The 14523-nt window shown below is 39.3% G+C and overlaps 1 protein-coding gene across 1 annotated transcript in view; it reads right to left on the reverse strand.

Moving 5' to 3' along the window:
- Nucleotides 1–14523, reverse strand: part of sv2ca (synaptic vesicle glycoprotein 2Ca) — a 54770-nt gene that overhangs the window by 21387 nt on the left and 18860 nt on the right. Inside the window, exon 3 of the mRNA XM_082170014.1 lies at nucleotides 4055–4235. Coding sequence (XP_082026140.1) covers nucleotides 4055–4235 — 181 coding nt within the window. The remainder of the gene's footprint in view (nucleotides 1–4054; nucleotides 4236–14523) is intronic.

Here is a 14523-nt window from a genome sequence, read left to right on the forward strand (position 1 = left end):
GTGGACGGTGGCTGTGGCTGTGAGCTCTGAGCAGACGGTTTCGCACGGCCTGCTGCAGAGCTGGAGCGCTTCGGGAGGAAGTGCTTCATGGCCTGAGACGCTTTCTGTACCTCTGCGAATCTCTCCGCGAAATCTTTGACGGAGGATCCAAAGAGGCCTGTGGCGGAAAGCGGGGCGTCGAGGAACGCGGTGCGTTCAGACTCGGCCATTTCCGAGAGCGTCAGCCAGAGATGTCTCTCAGACACGGTGAGAGAAGCCATAGTCCGTCCAATGGCTTGCGCTGCGGACTTAGTAGCACGAAGAGCGAGGTCCGTGGCACTCCTTAAGTCCGGCACACAGATCGCGTCAGGTCCTTCCTCATCCAGCTTACGGAGGAGATCGGCCTGGAAGATCTGGAGCGTTGCCATGGTGTGCAACGCTGACGCAGCTTGCCCGGCGGCGGAGAAAGCGCGGTGGAGCAAGCTCGACGTCGTGCGGCAAGCTTTAGAGGGCAGGGCCGGCTTAGCGCGCCGTCCAGCGGAGGGCGGGCATAAGTGGGCCGCTATCGCCTCTTCAACCGGCGGCAGCGAGAGGTATCCTCTGTTCTTGGCATCGTCAACGGCGGAGAATGCCAAAGAAACAGCAGGACGCACTCTAGCAGAATAGGGGGCGCTCCAGGACTTGGCGACTTCTTCGTGTAACTCAGGAAGAAAAGGCGCCGGTCTGGACACAGGCGAAGCGCGCTCCCCAGGCAGGAAAAATCCATCCAGCCGGTTGTGAGCGGGCTGCTCAGGCGAAGACCACTCGAGGCCGAGGCTCGCCGCGGCCTGTGCGAGTACTCGCATGAGTTCCGTCTCAATAGAAGCTCTCTTGCCTGACGAAGTGCGGGCAGGGGGTGCGGGGTCCTCAGAGCCCGCCCAATCCTCACTGCCTGACGCCAGGATAGAGCAGGAATCATCCTCTCCCAGCAGGGCTTCCTCATCCGCGATATCAACGGAAGCGGCGGCAGACGGCGGCCGCTGTCCGTCAGGAAGCGAAACAGAAGAAGCCGGGGAAGCAAGCGGGCGAACCGGCGAGCTTTGGCGGCTGAGGGAGGGTTCCGGGGCCCGCTGGGCACGGCGCTTTTTACGCCGCGACGCCGTGGCGGGCGGGGGAGCAGTCTCGGTGAAGACGGCTAGGCGAGTCCTCAGAGTCGCCATTGCCATCAGCTCGCAGTGAGGGCATCCGCCGTCAGCGAGCGCGAGAGCTGCATGTTCCTCACCCAGGCAGGAAACGCAGATCACGTGGCGGTCCCCGTCGCTGAGTGTGGCTCTGCACGAGCCGCAGGAAGGCATCTTTAAAAAGACGTTAGCTCTTTTAGAAATGTGTGTCGCGGCGGCGACACACACACACAGAAATACAGTGCAAATAAAAGAGAAGGATATAAGCGCCGGAAAGCGCAGCAGGAAGGCAGGAAGGCGGCGCGGCCAGCGACTTCAGTGACTCGTCCCGCTGAAGGTGCTCTCTCTCGACGGCGCGGCTTCTAATCCAGCTCCAGCGATGCGTGTGCTTCGCTTGAAGGATGAAAAATCAGATAATAGCTGCCTGCGAGCGATATTTATAGGCCTAGACCACGCCCATTTCGGCGGGACGTGACGCAGCGGGCGCGAAGTGCCCTGATTGGGTCTGGCGTCACGCCAGGCCTCGCTCGATAGGCTGCTGCAGTTGCCGCAGAGCAGCCAATAGGCGCGCGAGCTGTCTCGCCTATGTCTGCATTGCTGCTGCAACGCGTTTTGCATTATTACAAAATTAAGGATAATTTTTGGCTTCAATATCTCGCGGAAAAGGATTTTCCCCTAGCGTAAGATATCTTACGCAGTACGAGAGACCTCTCGTAAGAGAACTGGACTTTACCGACCTTTTCTAATACTACCATTTAAAAGTCAATAAGATATTTTGTTTTGAGAATTTTACATTGTAAAAAAAAATATATATATACTGTATATATATATAAAAAAATGCTGTTCTTTTGAACTTTATATTCATCAAAGAATCCTGAAAAAAAAAAAATATATATATATATATTACTGTTTCCACCACATATATACGAACTGTTTTCAAAATTGATCAAATTTATAAGAAATGTTACCAAATCAGCATATTATAATGATTTCTGAAGGATCATGTGACAATGAAGACTGTAAGTGTTGAGGCTGAAAATGTAGCTTTACCATCACAGGAATAAATTAAGATTTTAAAATATATTTAATAATAAATCAGTTGTAAATTATAATAATTTTCACATTATTACTGTCTTTACTGTATTGTTGATCAAATAAATGCATCCTTGGTGAGCATAAGAGACTTCTTTTTATTTTATAAATGTATCGAAAAATGGCCATTCAAAGATTTCTTTATCAGCAAAAATACCTTTCTCTGTGTTGGAGGTTTGGGTTAATGTAAACCTGTATGACAGCGATCTCATCCTGTATTATTTTTGAAATATGAAATTAAAACTGAAACATATATTATTTTATACAGACATAATACTACTTATCATTGTACCCATATTGACATCCTAATTAGCAACAACATCCTGTGAAATGCTCATTAGGAGGCGCAGGCTTCAGTGCAAGTCATTACAGGCTGAATGTGTTCAAAGATTCACAAGAACGCCATCATCAGAGAGACAAGTGCTTTAGCCATGGACCAATAGACAGTGTCCGCCAGCAATGGAGAATCAGAGACCCAAGAAAGCAGCACTGCAGAAGCTATTGATCCAGCCAGATGTAATGTATTGTCTGTCTGAAAAAGACTATTATCTAAAGAATAGGGGAGGCATTCTCGTTTTAGAGGAGGGTTGATAAAAGATGCCCATTGTATAGTTTCTCATGATCCCAGCCAAAATCGCTTTCCAGAAACACATGTCAAGCTGCAGGTGGAGACTATATTTAGGTAGTGTGTTAAATTGATAATTTCCATATATGTGACCCTGGATCACAAAACCAGTCACATGTCGCCCGGGTATATTTGTGGCAATAGTAAAGATCATGTTCCATGAAGATATTTTGTAAATTTCCTACCGTAAATATATAAAACATTAATTTTTGTGAGTGAATGCAGCACAATCGCCAACATAAATGAACAACTTTAAAGGAGATTTTCTCAATGTTTAGATTATTTTGTACCCTCAGATTCCAGATTTACAAATATTTGTATATCGGCCAAATATTGTCCTATCCTAACAAACCATACATGAATTGAAAGCTTATTTATTCAGCTTTCATATGATGTGTAAATCTCAATGTCAAAAAATTGACCCATGTGAATGGTTTTGTGGTCCAGGGTCACATATGTCTGTTTACACATGGGAGTGGCAGAGATATTTTTCAGTGTTGTGTGTGGAAGACTTCTTTACAAACATCGGAAGAATCACTGTAGGATGTATGTTCCGAAAAATAGCCTATTGAGGCATGATCATGGTATAAAAAATACAATCTACATAAACAGTATTTTCTCACTTTATACATCTTTATTTTATTTTTATTTGAATCAAAAATAGAGTAAATTACTAATATTGTGAAATATTATCATATTTAAAATACATTTCAAAAATGTAATTTATCCCTGTGATGGCAAAGCTGCATCATTACTCCAGTCTTCAGCGTCACATGATCCTTCAGTAATCATTCTAATATTCTGATTTGCTGCTCAAGAAACATTTCTTATTGTTGTCAATGTTGAAAACAGTTCCGCTGCTTAATATTTTTGTGGAAACCGTAATAATTTTTTTTGTCAGGATTCTTTAATGAATAGAAAGTAAAACAACAACATTTATTCTAAATAGAAATCTTTTGTAACAATGTAAAAGTTTTTACTGTCACTTTTGATCAATTTAAAGGATCCTTGAATAAAAGTATTCATTTCTTAAAGAAAAAAATTCTTACTGACCTCAAACAATGGTGTATATATTTTTATCGATATTTTCTTGTATTGTAGTGATGTACAGAATCTAAAGTCTTTATGAAGATCCACATTTTGGACTTTTCAAACTTAAATGTCAATTTAATGTTGAAGACGCAGGAAACGGACTCACCCTAAGCCGGCTATCGTGCGACAAAGCAAGAAGACGCCATAGCCCTGCACAAAAGATGATAGGAAGGCGAAGAAGCCATTTATGGACATACAAAGGAGCAGACACTGCCGTCTGCCCAACTTGTCGGCCAAGCCGCCCCAGAAGAAGGCCCCTACCATCATTCCCAGATACACAATGCTGCCTGTAGTGAATAAGAGGAGAGGAAAAAAAAGAACAAAGTGAAACAGTAGTAACACACACCTCAGGCAGAGACACACACAGACTGAAGTTGTCATATTCAGGAGTTTGTTTTTGCCTTCATTCTTGTTTGCGTGCCGATTTATATGAACAAAATTATTTATATGCTGCTTCTTGGAACAGGAACTCCATTAAACTTTCAGTTGACTGATGTTTTCACCTGAGGACTTTGTTTGTTGTTTTCCAGGTGAAATGCAGGAGACTTTCTGTGATGATGCTATTAACACAAGGGACTGTGAAAACTGATTACATAAGTAGTCCAAAGGAAAAACAAATAGCCATTAAAAATGTATCAGATTTTAGTGATCTCAGAATTCTCGACAGAAGCTTTCTGATATCACTGTCAAACATGCTTTACTAAATGCTGTACTTTCAACATTTACTCCATCTGTGCAAAAATATTAGCATCTAAAGGATTTCACTGAAAGGGATCTGCAATGATTGTATATTGTAATAAGATGCCTACATATCTAGAGCACAGCATTAGGATACTGCAGATAAAATGTTAAAAACAGACAAAAACACAACCTAATATTTTGAGTCTGATATTTTCTAACATGATTATTTTGATGAAAAATGTGCAGCTTTACAGGTACAATAAAATCAAATAAATGTTATTCCTCTTCAGCAGACTGAATTTTCTACAAATAATCAAATTGTGTCACGAAACAGAAAGAGGATGAAGGTAAAAGTAACAGTTCTTTATTAAAGGGCTGATGGTGATCTGGAAGATCGTCTGACAGGTTAGTGATGAGTATAAGCAGTTCAAATGACAGTCACACTTAGCTGATGCATGCAGGGTTGAAGACAAGAAGATAATGGGTCCAAGGCAATGAGTCTCTGGAGGAGAACTGGTGCTGGGGGTGTGTTTGCTGAATCCATGACAATTTGACACAATTTATTGGAAAAAAAAGGGAAGAGCTTGGTGTCATAAATGGGCTGTAATGATGCACATGAAGACGAGAAATCAAACAAAAACAGCCTTTAATAGATTCAAACGGGAACACGCAGAAGATCACACAGAGTAATTAAAAACAACCACATGAAATAAACACATTAAAACAAAACCGGACAAAGAACAGACAGAACTCAAGGAATAAATACACAGGGAGAACTAATCGAGGTAAAACAGAACAGGTGCAGGAATGAATGAACAACTAGGAAACTAACGAGGAACTCAGGCAAAACGGAAGATGGCACTGACTGAAAGTGAAAACAAAACACAACATAAATGTAAGACTGGGTTAGCCTAAATAAAAGTATACTATACATTTACATATATTTAACAATGCTCTTCCCTTTTTTCCAAAAATTATTGTTACGTCCAGGTAAGACAAGGAAGAAGTGAGAGAGGAGGATCCAACTGCATCACTCTTAAACTTTTATAAATAATAATAAAAAAAAAAAACATGAATTCCAAGACGGCTGGCTGAACCATGACTACTAAGCAAATAGCAAAGACAATACAGGAGAATGAACTGAAACAATCTGAGGGTTTAAATACGCAGGCTTAATCAAACCAAACAAGACCCATGTGAACATAATCGAATAACCAATGAGTAACCTTAGTAAGAAAGGACCTAATCAGAAACCAAGGAAACCAAGCAAACAAGAACTAAAAACAGGAAGGAAATACGGAAACCAAAGGAAACACAACATAAGGCTGAATCTGAAATCACATACTTCCCTATTATAATAGGTGAAAAACAATATGTGACAAAAGAAGTGCATCTGAATTCCCAGTACTTATAAAAGGGTAGGCAAAAAGTACCCGGATGACATAATACTTCTGGTGAGATTCTGAAGTGAGCATACAATGGACACTTTACTATCCCATGAGGCCACAGGAGAGGATTTGTGAATGGTGGTGACCCGACACGACTGATGCTGGTAGGTCACATGATCATGACAACATGGCAAATGTAGTACGGATTACATTCATAGTACACACATTCATACAATATAGAATGTACTTTTTTGGAAAGTACAGTTGGAAAGTAATGACTTATTTAAAATAATTAGCCTACCTACTCAAGAGAGTAGCGATTTTGGAAGCAGCCTAAAGGCCAATTCACACAGCACAGACAGACACCAACAAACACGTTTGTTGGGATTTTTCTGATCAGCGTGTTAACCCTGTCGGCGTCCATGACTGGCCATGTTCAATCAGTGTTTGCAGTGTTTGTTGGGGCAGTGTGAACATGAAAAGTTATTTTTCATAAAATTCTAAATCCAACGGCCAACTTGTTTGTTGGCGTTTGACTGTGCTTTGTGTGAATTGGCCTTACGAGTCCGCAAACAGAACATAACCGTTAGTTTTGTCAAATAGATTATTATTTGCAGAAAAATCCCTGTTTTCCAATACATGGGCAAAAAAGGAGAGCTTAAATGTTAATAAAAATGGTTAAAAAAATAAATAATAAAGTAAATTAAATATTTGTAGCAGACATACAATAATTCAGAGAAAAGGGAGAAATTAAAAAAATATTACATAAGACTGATTATTAGCTGTCTTATCAGACATAGAGAGAATGATAAAGAGAAATTGTGAGTAACAGGTGGATATAGTTGTATTTGACAGAAGGGACAATAGATATGTACAGAGATGCAGTGACACTTTTTATACAGACCATGTGTTGCAATGCACAAAACGTTTTGGAGATTTGCTGATTACTCAGAGTGTAAATTTTCGTCTGATACAGCAGCTTTCTCTGTGACCAAGCACTTACACAATCTGCTGCTTTAGAACTAGCACAGCAATTAACAATGTGCAGTAAAACTGCTTTGCTGGTACAGTATAAGACCGGTACATAGATTTACTTTTGAAGTTGACTACTTTAAGACTTGTGTGATTATGCATTTTGTTTTATATAATAAAGCAGAAAGTGTGTATGATAAATGCATGTCTCACATTTCTTATAATAATACAAACTCATAGAGGCATAAAAGACACATTTATCTCCAAAAGTTCATTATTTATAATGAAGACTCCAGAGATCATGCCAGGCATTGCGCTTTTCAGCAAGTTGCTCACTTAGAAAGGTCAAACATTTCTTATTATTTTTCCCCTTTAGGTCAATTTTTAACCTTAAAGTTATATGGCAAAAGCATAATTTATTACCTTAAAAACTCTTATCCCAATCTATTGTAAATGCAAGAAGGGCAGCCATAATTATTGTGATTACCATTTTAAATATATATTTAGGTTTCTATTATTTTACTGTAGCATTGACAGAGTAGCAACTGTTTTTTTTTTTTTGTGTGTGTAGGCTTCTGGGCAATGAAAGTTACATCATTTAAAATGTTCCACACAAATAAAAAATCATCCAGGTTTGGAACAGCATTAGGGTGAGTAATTTTTGTTGGTCCCTTTAAGCATGCAGTGATATCAGCAACAATTAATACAAAAAGTATTAATTTAACAAACTAATCAAAACTGTCTGCCTGTGTCTTGGCTTACTGAATCTGTAGTGTGCAAGAAAGGTGATACAGAGTATGTCTGCTGTATGAAAGCAGTTTAGTGAAGACTGAGGCTGATGACACAGCAGGGAGTGATGGTGTATGGAGACCTGTCTATTGAGTCTGTCAAGAACATCCCATACTTGTGATTTTAACAGTTACTATTATTTAAGAAATATCTCACAGCAATAGTCCTGTTGTGATTACCTGCGACATTGTGCTACTGCCGATTCAATCTAGTGATTGTAAGTAGAGATTGCTTTTATACAACAGTTCAAAACAAGAAGGTAATATTAGGCTGTGTCTAAAATCACATACCCTCTTGAGTAGGTAATTATTTTAAATAAGAAATTACTTTATGACTGCTAAAAAAGTATGTTCTATATAGTATGAATGTGTGTACTATGAATGTAATCCGGACGTACTACATTTGCCATGCCATTATCATGTGACCTACCAGCGTCAGTTGCGTTGCTTCACTGTCATTAACAAATCATCTCCTGTGGCCTCATGGGAAAGTAAATCCATCGTATGCACACTTTATGAGCACTGTGAATTCGGACGTACTTATTTTGCCACGTGCTGTTTTTCATCTACTATAGGGAAGTATGCAATTCCAGATGTAGGTTTACATTTTACAAACAATATTCAAAATGACTTTGTTGGTCTTTCCTCTGCTAATGAAAATAGTTCCAAACAAAGCCAATGTAAATCAGAGTAGTAGCACATCAGTGTTTTGAACAAATTGATTAAATGAATGATTCAATGATTCATAAAGATATTGTCACCACCTACTGGCATAACAATAACTTACACTGTAAAACCTTTCCATTAAAGTCACTGTGAAATAAAAATGGACAATTCCTATTTTCTTATTGAAAATTGCCGTATTTATTATGAATGATTTATCTGCGCACATTATTAATTACTTAAATTCATGTGCTGAATCAAAGTAACTTTCAGAAACCACAATAATACAACGATCCAATCAATTCCCAATGGAAAAAAATGTATGTCCCATCCTACATTTTTCAATACGGAACAAAATACTATCACAACTTCCATTTTATGTCGTCTTTAATGCAAAGACTGTACGGAAAGTGAAGACACATTCAAGCACAGTGACACAAAAACATCTGTCCATACCATAATACCATAATTATTGCAGTTAGTGTTGCCTCTCAAAAGCCATAAAAGATTAAAACAGGTTATGTTTCAAACTGTGTAAGAAGCTTCATGAGTCTTAGTTTCATTCCTTTTTAATGTCAGTAATGGCTACTAAACCAAAAGTTTTGCGTTCCACCGAGAAACTTTGCCATTTCATATTTTTGGCCATCACCATGACCTCTTATGGTCTCTGTCAGTTACAACAACTTTATGCCATGGTCCTTCTGAATACTCGATTCTGATTGGTTGGAACGTGCACATTAAAACCGTTTAATGCACAAGTAGTTCCAATCAGTTTAATCACCATTCTATATTAATGCGCTGCTTTCATTGAAGCACAGACACATCACTTGCAGAGATCGGAGATAGCACTGAGCACACACAAGCCCCTTTCACACTGAGACTCCGGAAAATACACGGATAAAGTGACCAGGGATTTGACCCGGGTTTGTTTGATTTTGGTTCATTCACACTGCCAGTGATTTTCCGGAATCAGAGAGTGCGTTTACACACAACCCGTAAAACTCCCGTAAAGACACGTGACATCAATGTGACTTGTAATGTCTCAGCAGCGTCTTAAGTTTGCTTATGAGCTGCGATTTCTCTCTCAAGAAACCACTCTTGTGCATTTTTTTCCTCTGATTCGATCATAAACTTGCGCATTACGTACCGTTTCACTAGCTGGCGAACGATCCCGGCTTCAGCGTCATCACTACGACACGGCATTATTACGGCTTTTGTTCACACAGCGCACGTTCTGGGACTGAACACAGCAATGTTACAAGGTCCCCAACCCGGCATCGATCCCGGGTCGTGTTTGCGTTCACACCGAGGGCGTTCTGGCAATTTGCCGGGATCATCGCGCTGTGTGAAAGGGGCTACAGAAACATTCAGGAGCACAGAAACTTGTTATCAACACTACACAGCAACTTTTATTAATAAAATAGCTTCTCTGCTGAATCGCTATTTTATATTACTCAGCAAGGAGGTGGTAAAGTTGCTGTTCTTGAAGTAATTAAGCTCGTAGCGTAATTGTTAGTAGAGAGAGATGCTGCAAAGACTCAGGTAATTCACACAAGCATCTCTCATCTAAGCGTGCAGAATGTTAGATCTAACGAGTCGTAGGCAAGCTGATGAAAATAACCATTATTGTATCCCTTCCAGTCAAATTTAGTGCTGCAAACATCAATGAAAGCTTTAACTTGTCAATGCTGGTAAATGACCATGGTGGGATAATCCATGGCTAGCTGTGCATTAAACGTTCAGAATGGACTCTGCGGAGGCATTCAAAATGTGAATTTTGCTCCACGACATGCATTAAAGTTTAATGCACAGTTAGCTGTGGATTATCCTTTACATAGTAAGCATGGCATTTTGTCGGAAGTTATGGTTACCATGTTAATTTTTTTTACTTGTTTACTAATATGTTCACTATAATGTTGTACCAGTGAACTCAATCTATATAACCTCACAGTGAAAACATAGTGATAACCAGTCAAGAACATTCACTGCCAATCAACACTTTGATGATTGTGGAAGAGGAAAGCACAAGCCCCCTTATACATGGCTTTCAAAAAAGGAATTACCCACATAAGGGCAATGACTCACACATTTTTACTACCTGTACGTTTGTTATTTTTCCATTGTCAGCTTGTCTTTATGATCTGCACTTTAAAAACCATCTCACATGGCTGAGTGAGGCTATAGCAGTGTGATTTATATTCTGTTTCATATCTGGGCCATATCATTTAAAAGAGAGTGTTTAACAGAGAAATGAAAGAGAATAAAAGGTTTGGAGAATATCAGAGTCAGGAAGCCAGGATTATTTTGGGAAAATGTACTCTGTAAAAACCGAGTATATATCTTTCAATTTCTCTGTTGCACAATTGAGAGTCTGCATGTGCAGGTCTTGTAATCTCTGCAGTGGGGTGATTTTACTGCAGTTTAACCAAGCTCAGCATCTCCTAGTCACCAACACACGAAAAGAGACAGATAAAAGGGAATAATGAGAGAGGGAGGACAGAGAAATAGAGAGAAATGGGGTTGTGATAAACAAGTATCTCTTGTTTCATACAAAAGATACTATGATCTCTTGTATGAAACAAGAGATCATAGTATATCATCTCTCTATGATATACATCATAGAGAGATGTAGTAGATAAAACAGCCACAAATTAATAGACAAAGGTGGACTCCTGGATCTAAGCCAAAAGTAATGAAAGACACACCACACAAAATATTCAAAACACCATCAATTCCTGTAACTAGGTGATGCAGCAATTTTCTTCAAAATTTCCACAGAATACTCAATGCCCCTTTGGTATAAATCATAGATTTTTTTTCAGGATGAATAGACTGATTCTAAGACTGTGAAACTATATTTAACTAAATTGCTCTGTACATACAGCAGGAAACAAAAATGGATCAAATAAACGGAAATAAAATGGATCATGCATAAACACAAAAGTCAATTTTCCTTTACTAACGCATGATAGCCTTGAGTAATGCCTGAAACTATTATGACAGAAAAGAATAGTAAATATCAAAGTCATATTATATTCATATCATAGTCATATCACTACATATCAGCCAAACTTGCTCTCAAAATTGGGTTACAAATCTTTAAAATTCACTACAGCTAAATAATGTGGTCAGCCATTTTAGTAAAAGCTCAAATATCAAAGGTTTATAACACCACAACTGTACAATTTGAACAAATTTGACAGAATCACAGATCTATGTTGTCTTAATATTCTTTGCTTAAAAGACTAATATATACAATCTATGTAATGTAGCCTAGTGCATGAGTTGAATGAACTACTGATGGTGCCTTTTTGTAGGCTATTTATTGAAGCCTGAAAGCATAAATCAGCATAATAAATCAAATAGGGTTTTGAATGACTTGAGGATTAGTAAATGAAGACAGAAATTGCATGTGTGAATTGTGAATGGTCAAAGTGATCGGGTTAAAAGATCAAATGTGGAATATGAAGCTGTGCAAATTCACTTGTTATACTATGATAGCAAACATAAAAAAGACTCAAGAGCAGCAGAAAGTTCACATTCCGACTGGCAACACTGCATCATCTCTGCACTAAATTACCACTGCACCACTGTGCCTGCTGGAAAACAGCCATTATCTTACTCACCGAGAGATATTCAGTGTTTTTAGCATGAGTCAGCAGGCTCTGAAAATCTAGAAATATTCAAATAAATAAATATAATTTTAGCAAGGATGCATTAAACTGATCAAAAGGGACAGTTAAGACTTTTACATTGTCACAAACAAAAATCTATTTCAAATAGTTATTTTGAGCTTTCTACTCATCAAAGAATCCTGAAAAAAAATATCATGGTTTACACAACAATATTAAGCAGCACAACTGTTTTCAACATTGATAATAATACAAATATTTACTTTAGCAGCAAATCAGCATATTAGAATGATTTCTGAAGAATCATGTGGCACTGAAGACTGGAGTAATGAAGCCGAAAATACAGCTGTATACATTTGATGTATTTCATAGTTATCTTAAACTGTAATAATGTTTCACAGTATTATGATCATATAAATGTAACCTCAGTAACAAGAGACTTCTTTCAATAACATAAAAAAAATGCACTGACCCCAAACTTTTATATTTAAATTGGCTTTGACAATGTCTGAGATGCAAGAGCATTTGAGATTTTTATATAAATGTCTTTTGGTCCCTACATGTTTTAATCTTTCTGGCTAAGGAGCAGCAATTTCTTCAGCTGAGGACCATATCCGATCTCAAAGGCCAGTACAAAGGCTGTACCGACAGTCACGGCCGGCCACGTGCGATTATGTCTTAAAAGCCGTTGACAGAGTATAAGGACAAAGAGAGAGAGAAGGAGCATGAAAGAGAGGGAAGCAGAGCATGCCACACAATGCCCTCAGGGCTCTTCAGATGAGTGCATAAGTGAAGAAAAGGCAGGATAAAAAAGAAGGATAGAAAGAGAGATCCTCAGACTTGATTAAACTGATAAAACACATAAGAATGTCAATTGATATCAATTGAACCAAGTCAAAGAGAACTACAAGACTGTTTAAATAGCAGTCCCAGGTGAAAAAGACATACTGTTAAATGTATTAAAAATGCATTATAGTATATTTGTATTGTACTAAAAACATACTCAAGTAAATTTTTAATACATTTAATAATACGTTGTTTTTTTTTTTTTTGTATATTGTTTTTTTGGTGATTTTCCTTTTATTGTGACAGGACAGTAGAGAGATGACAGAAAACGAGGTGGGAGAGAGACGGGGGATGGGATCGGGAAAGGTCCACGAGCCGGGACTCGGGCCGCCCAAGCGCAAAGGCACACATGTCGGCGCACTGACCACGAGGCCATTGGCGCCGACATACGTTTTTTTTTTTTTAAATGGGTATCACACACTTGCTCTAGAAATAACAGTTATAAAATGAAGAAGAAGTATTGCCCTTTTGTTGCTTCCTTTTTGTCCAAAATATAAAACTGGCTGGCTACACTAGATATTAATCCCTCACATCTATAAGTTCAATGTTGTTGCGACACTTTGATAAAAAAAAGGACATTAAATAAATAAAAAAATTATTAAAAGATATAAACTTTTACAATTCCTGTCTCGTTTCCCCTGTTTTGGGCCCTATCATGCAATGCAGCGCCAAGCGCGACGCAAGTGTTTTTTGCTAGTTTCAGCCCGACGCAGTTATCATTTTCATGTCCTGCGCCACGTTGTTTAAATGGTTTAAATGGTTAAAATGCATTTGCGCCTATTTGTGCGCCCATGGTCTGAAAACGAGGTGTGTTCAGGCGCATCGTTGGCGCGTTGCTATTTTGAGGCAACTGAAATAGACTGCGCCATTGACCAACTGAAACCTACCCTGCGTCTCAATGTCCATACTATCCATCCTAAACAGTATGTTAGATTAAAATAAGTGTGTCCCAAAGCATAGTAAGTTGAAAAGAGTATGCCAGAAGTACCCGGATGGTCTACTATTTCAGGTGGATTTTTGAAGTGTGGATCCATGCACACTCAAAGGCTAATATTGCCCACAACCCATTGCGCTTTGGAGGAGGAACTACAAATACGAGTAAAAAGTGTTAAAAAAACAACACTACAAAACATGGTGGATATGCGCGACCAACGGAGAGAGGTTTAGGCTGGATCCCAAATGGCACACTCCGGCCTTGTGGACCTCCTTCGAGTTCACACTTGATGACATCAGGAAGTGCAGACCTAAGGGGCACTGGCCTTGAGTCCAAGAGGGCACATGAGAGTGTATTTTGGGACAGGCTTGATGATATCATGCCACCGAAAGCCAAACAGTCACGAAACTCCTCCCCTCATTTATCTGATTGGGTGTTCACAATGATTCCTGGGTAGGTAACTCGTGTGGAGGGTGCGAAAGTGCGGGCTTCGCCGAAGTCCGCATCGAGGAAACAAAGGCGGCGCTCACGAGCACACTTCTGAGCGCTGAAATGCTGAATGGGACACCCTACGGACTCGTACACTTGGCAAGCAGGCCACGAGACCGTGTGCTACAGTGCTATTTGGGATCCAGCCTTAGATAAAGGTTTGAGTGACTAATAAAAATAAA

Source organism: Leuciscus leuciscus (genome assembly GCF_965113295.1).
Source record: "Leuciscus leuciscus genome assembly, chromosome: 5".
NCBI classification, from domain to species: Eukaryota; Metazoa; Chordata; class Actinopteri; order Cypriniformes; family Leuciscidae; genus Leuciscus; species Leuciscus leuciscus.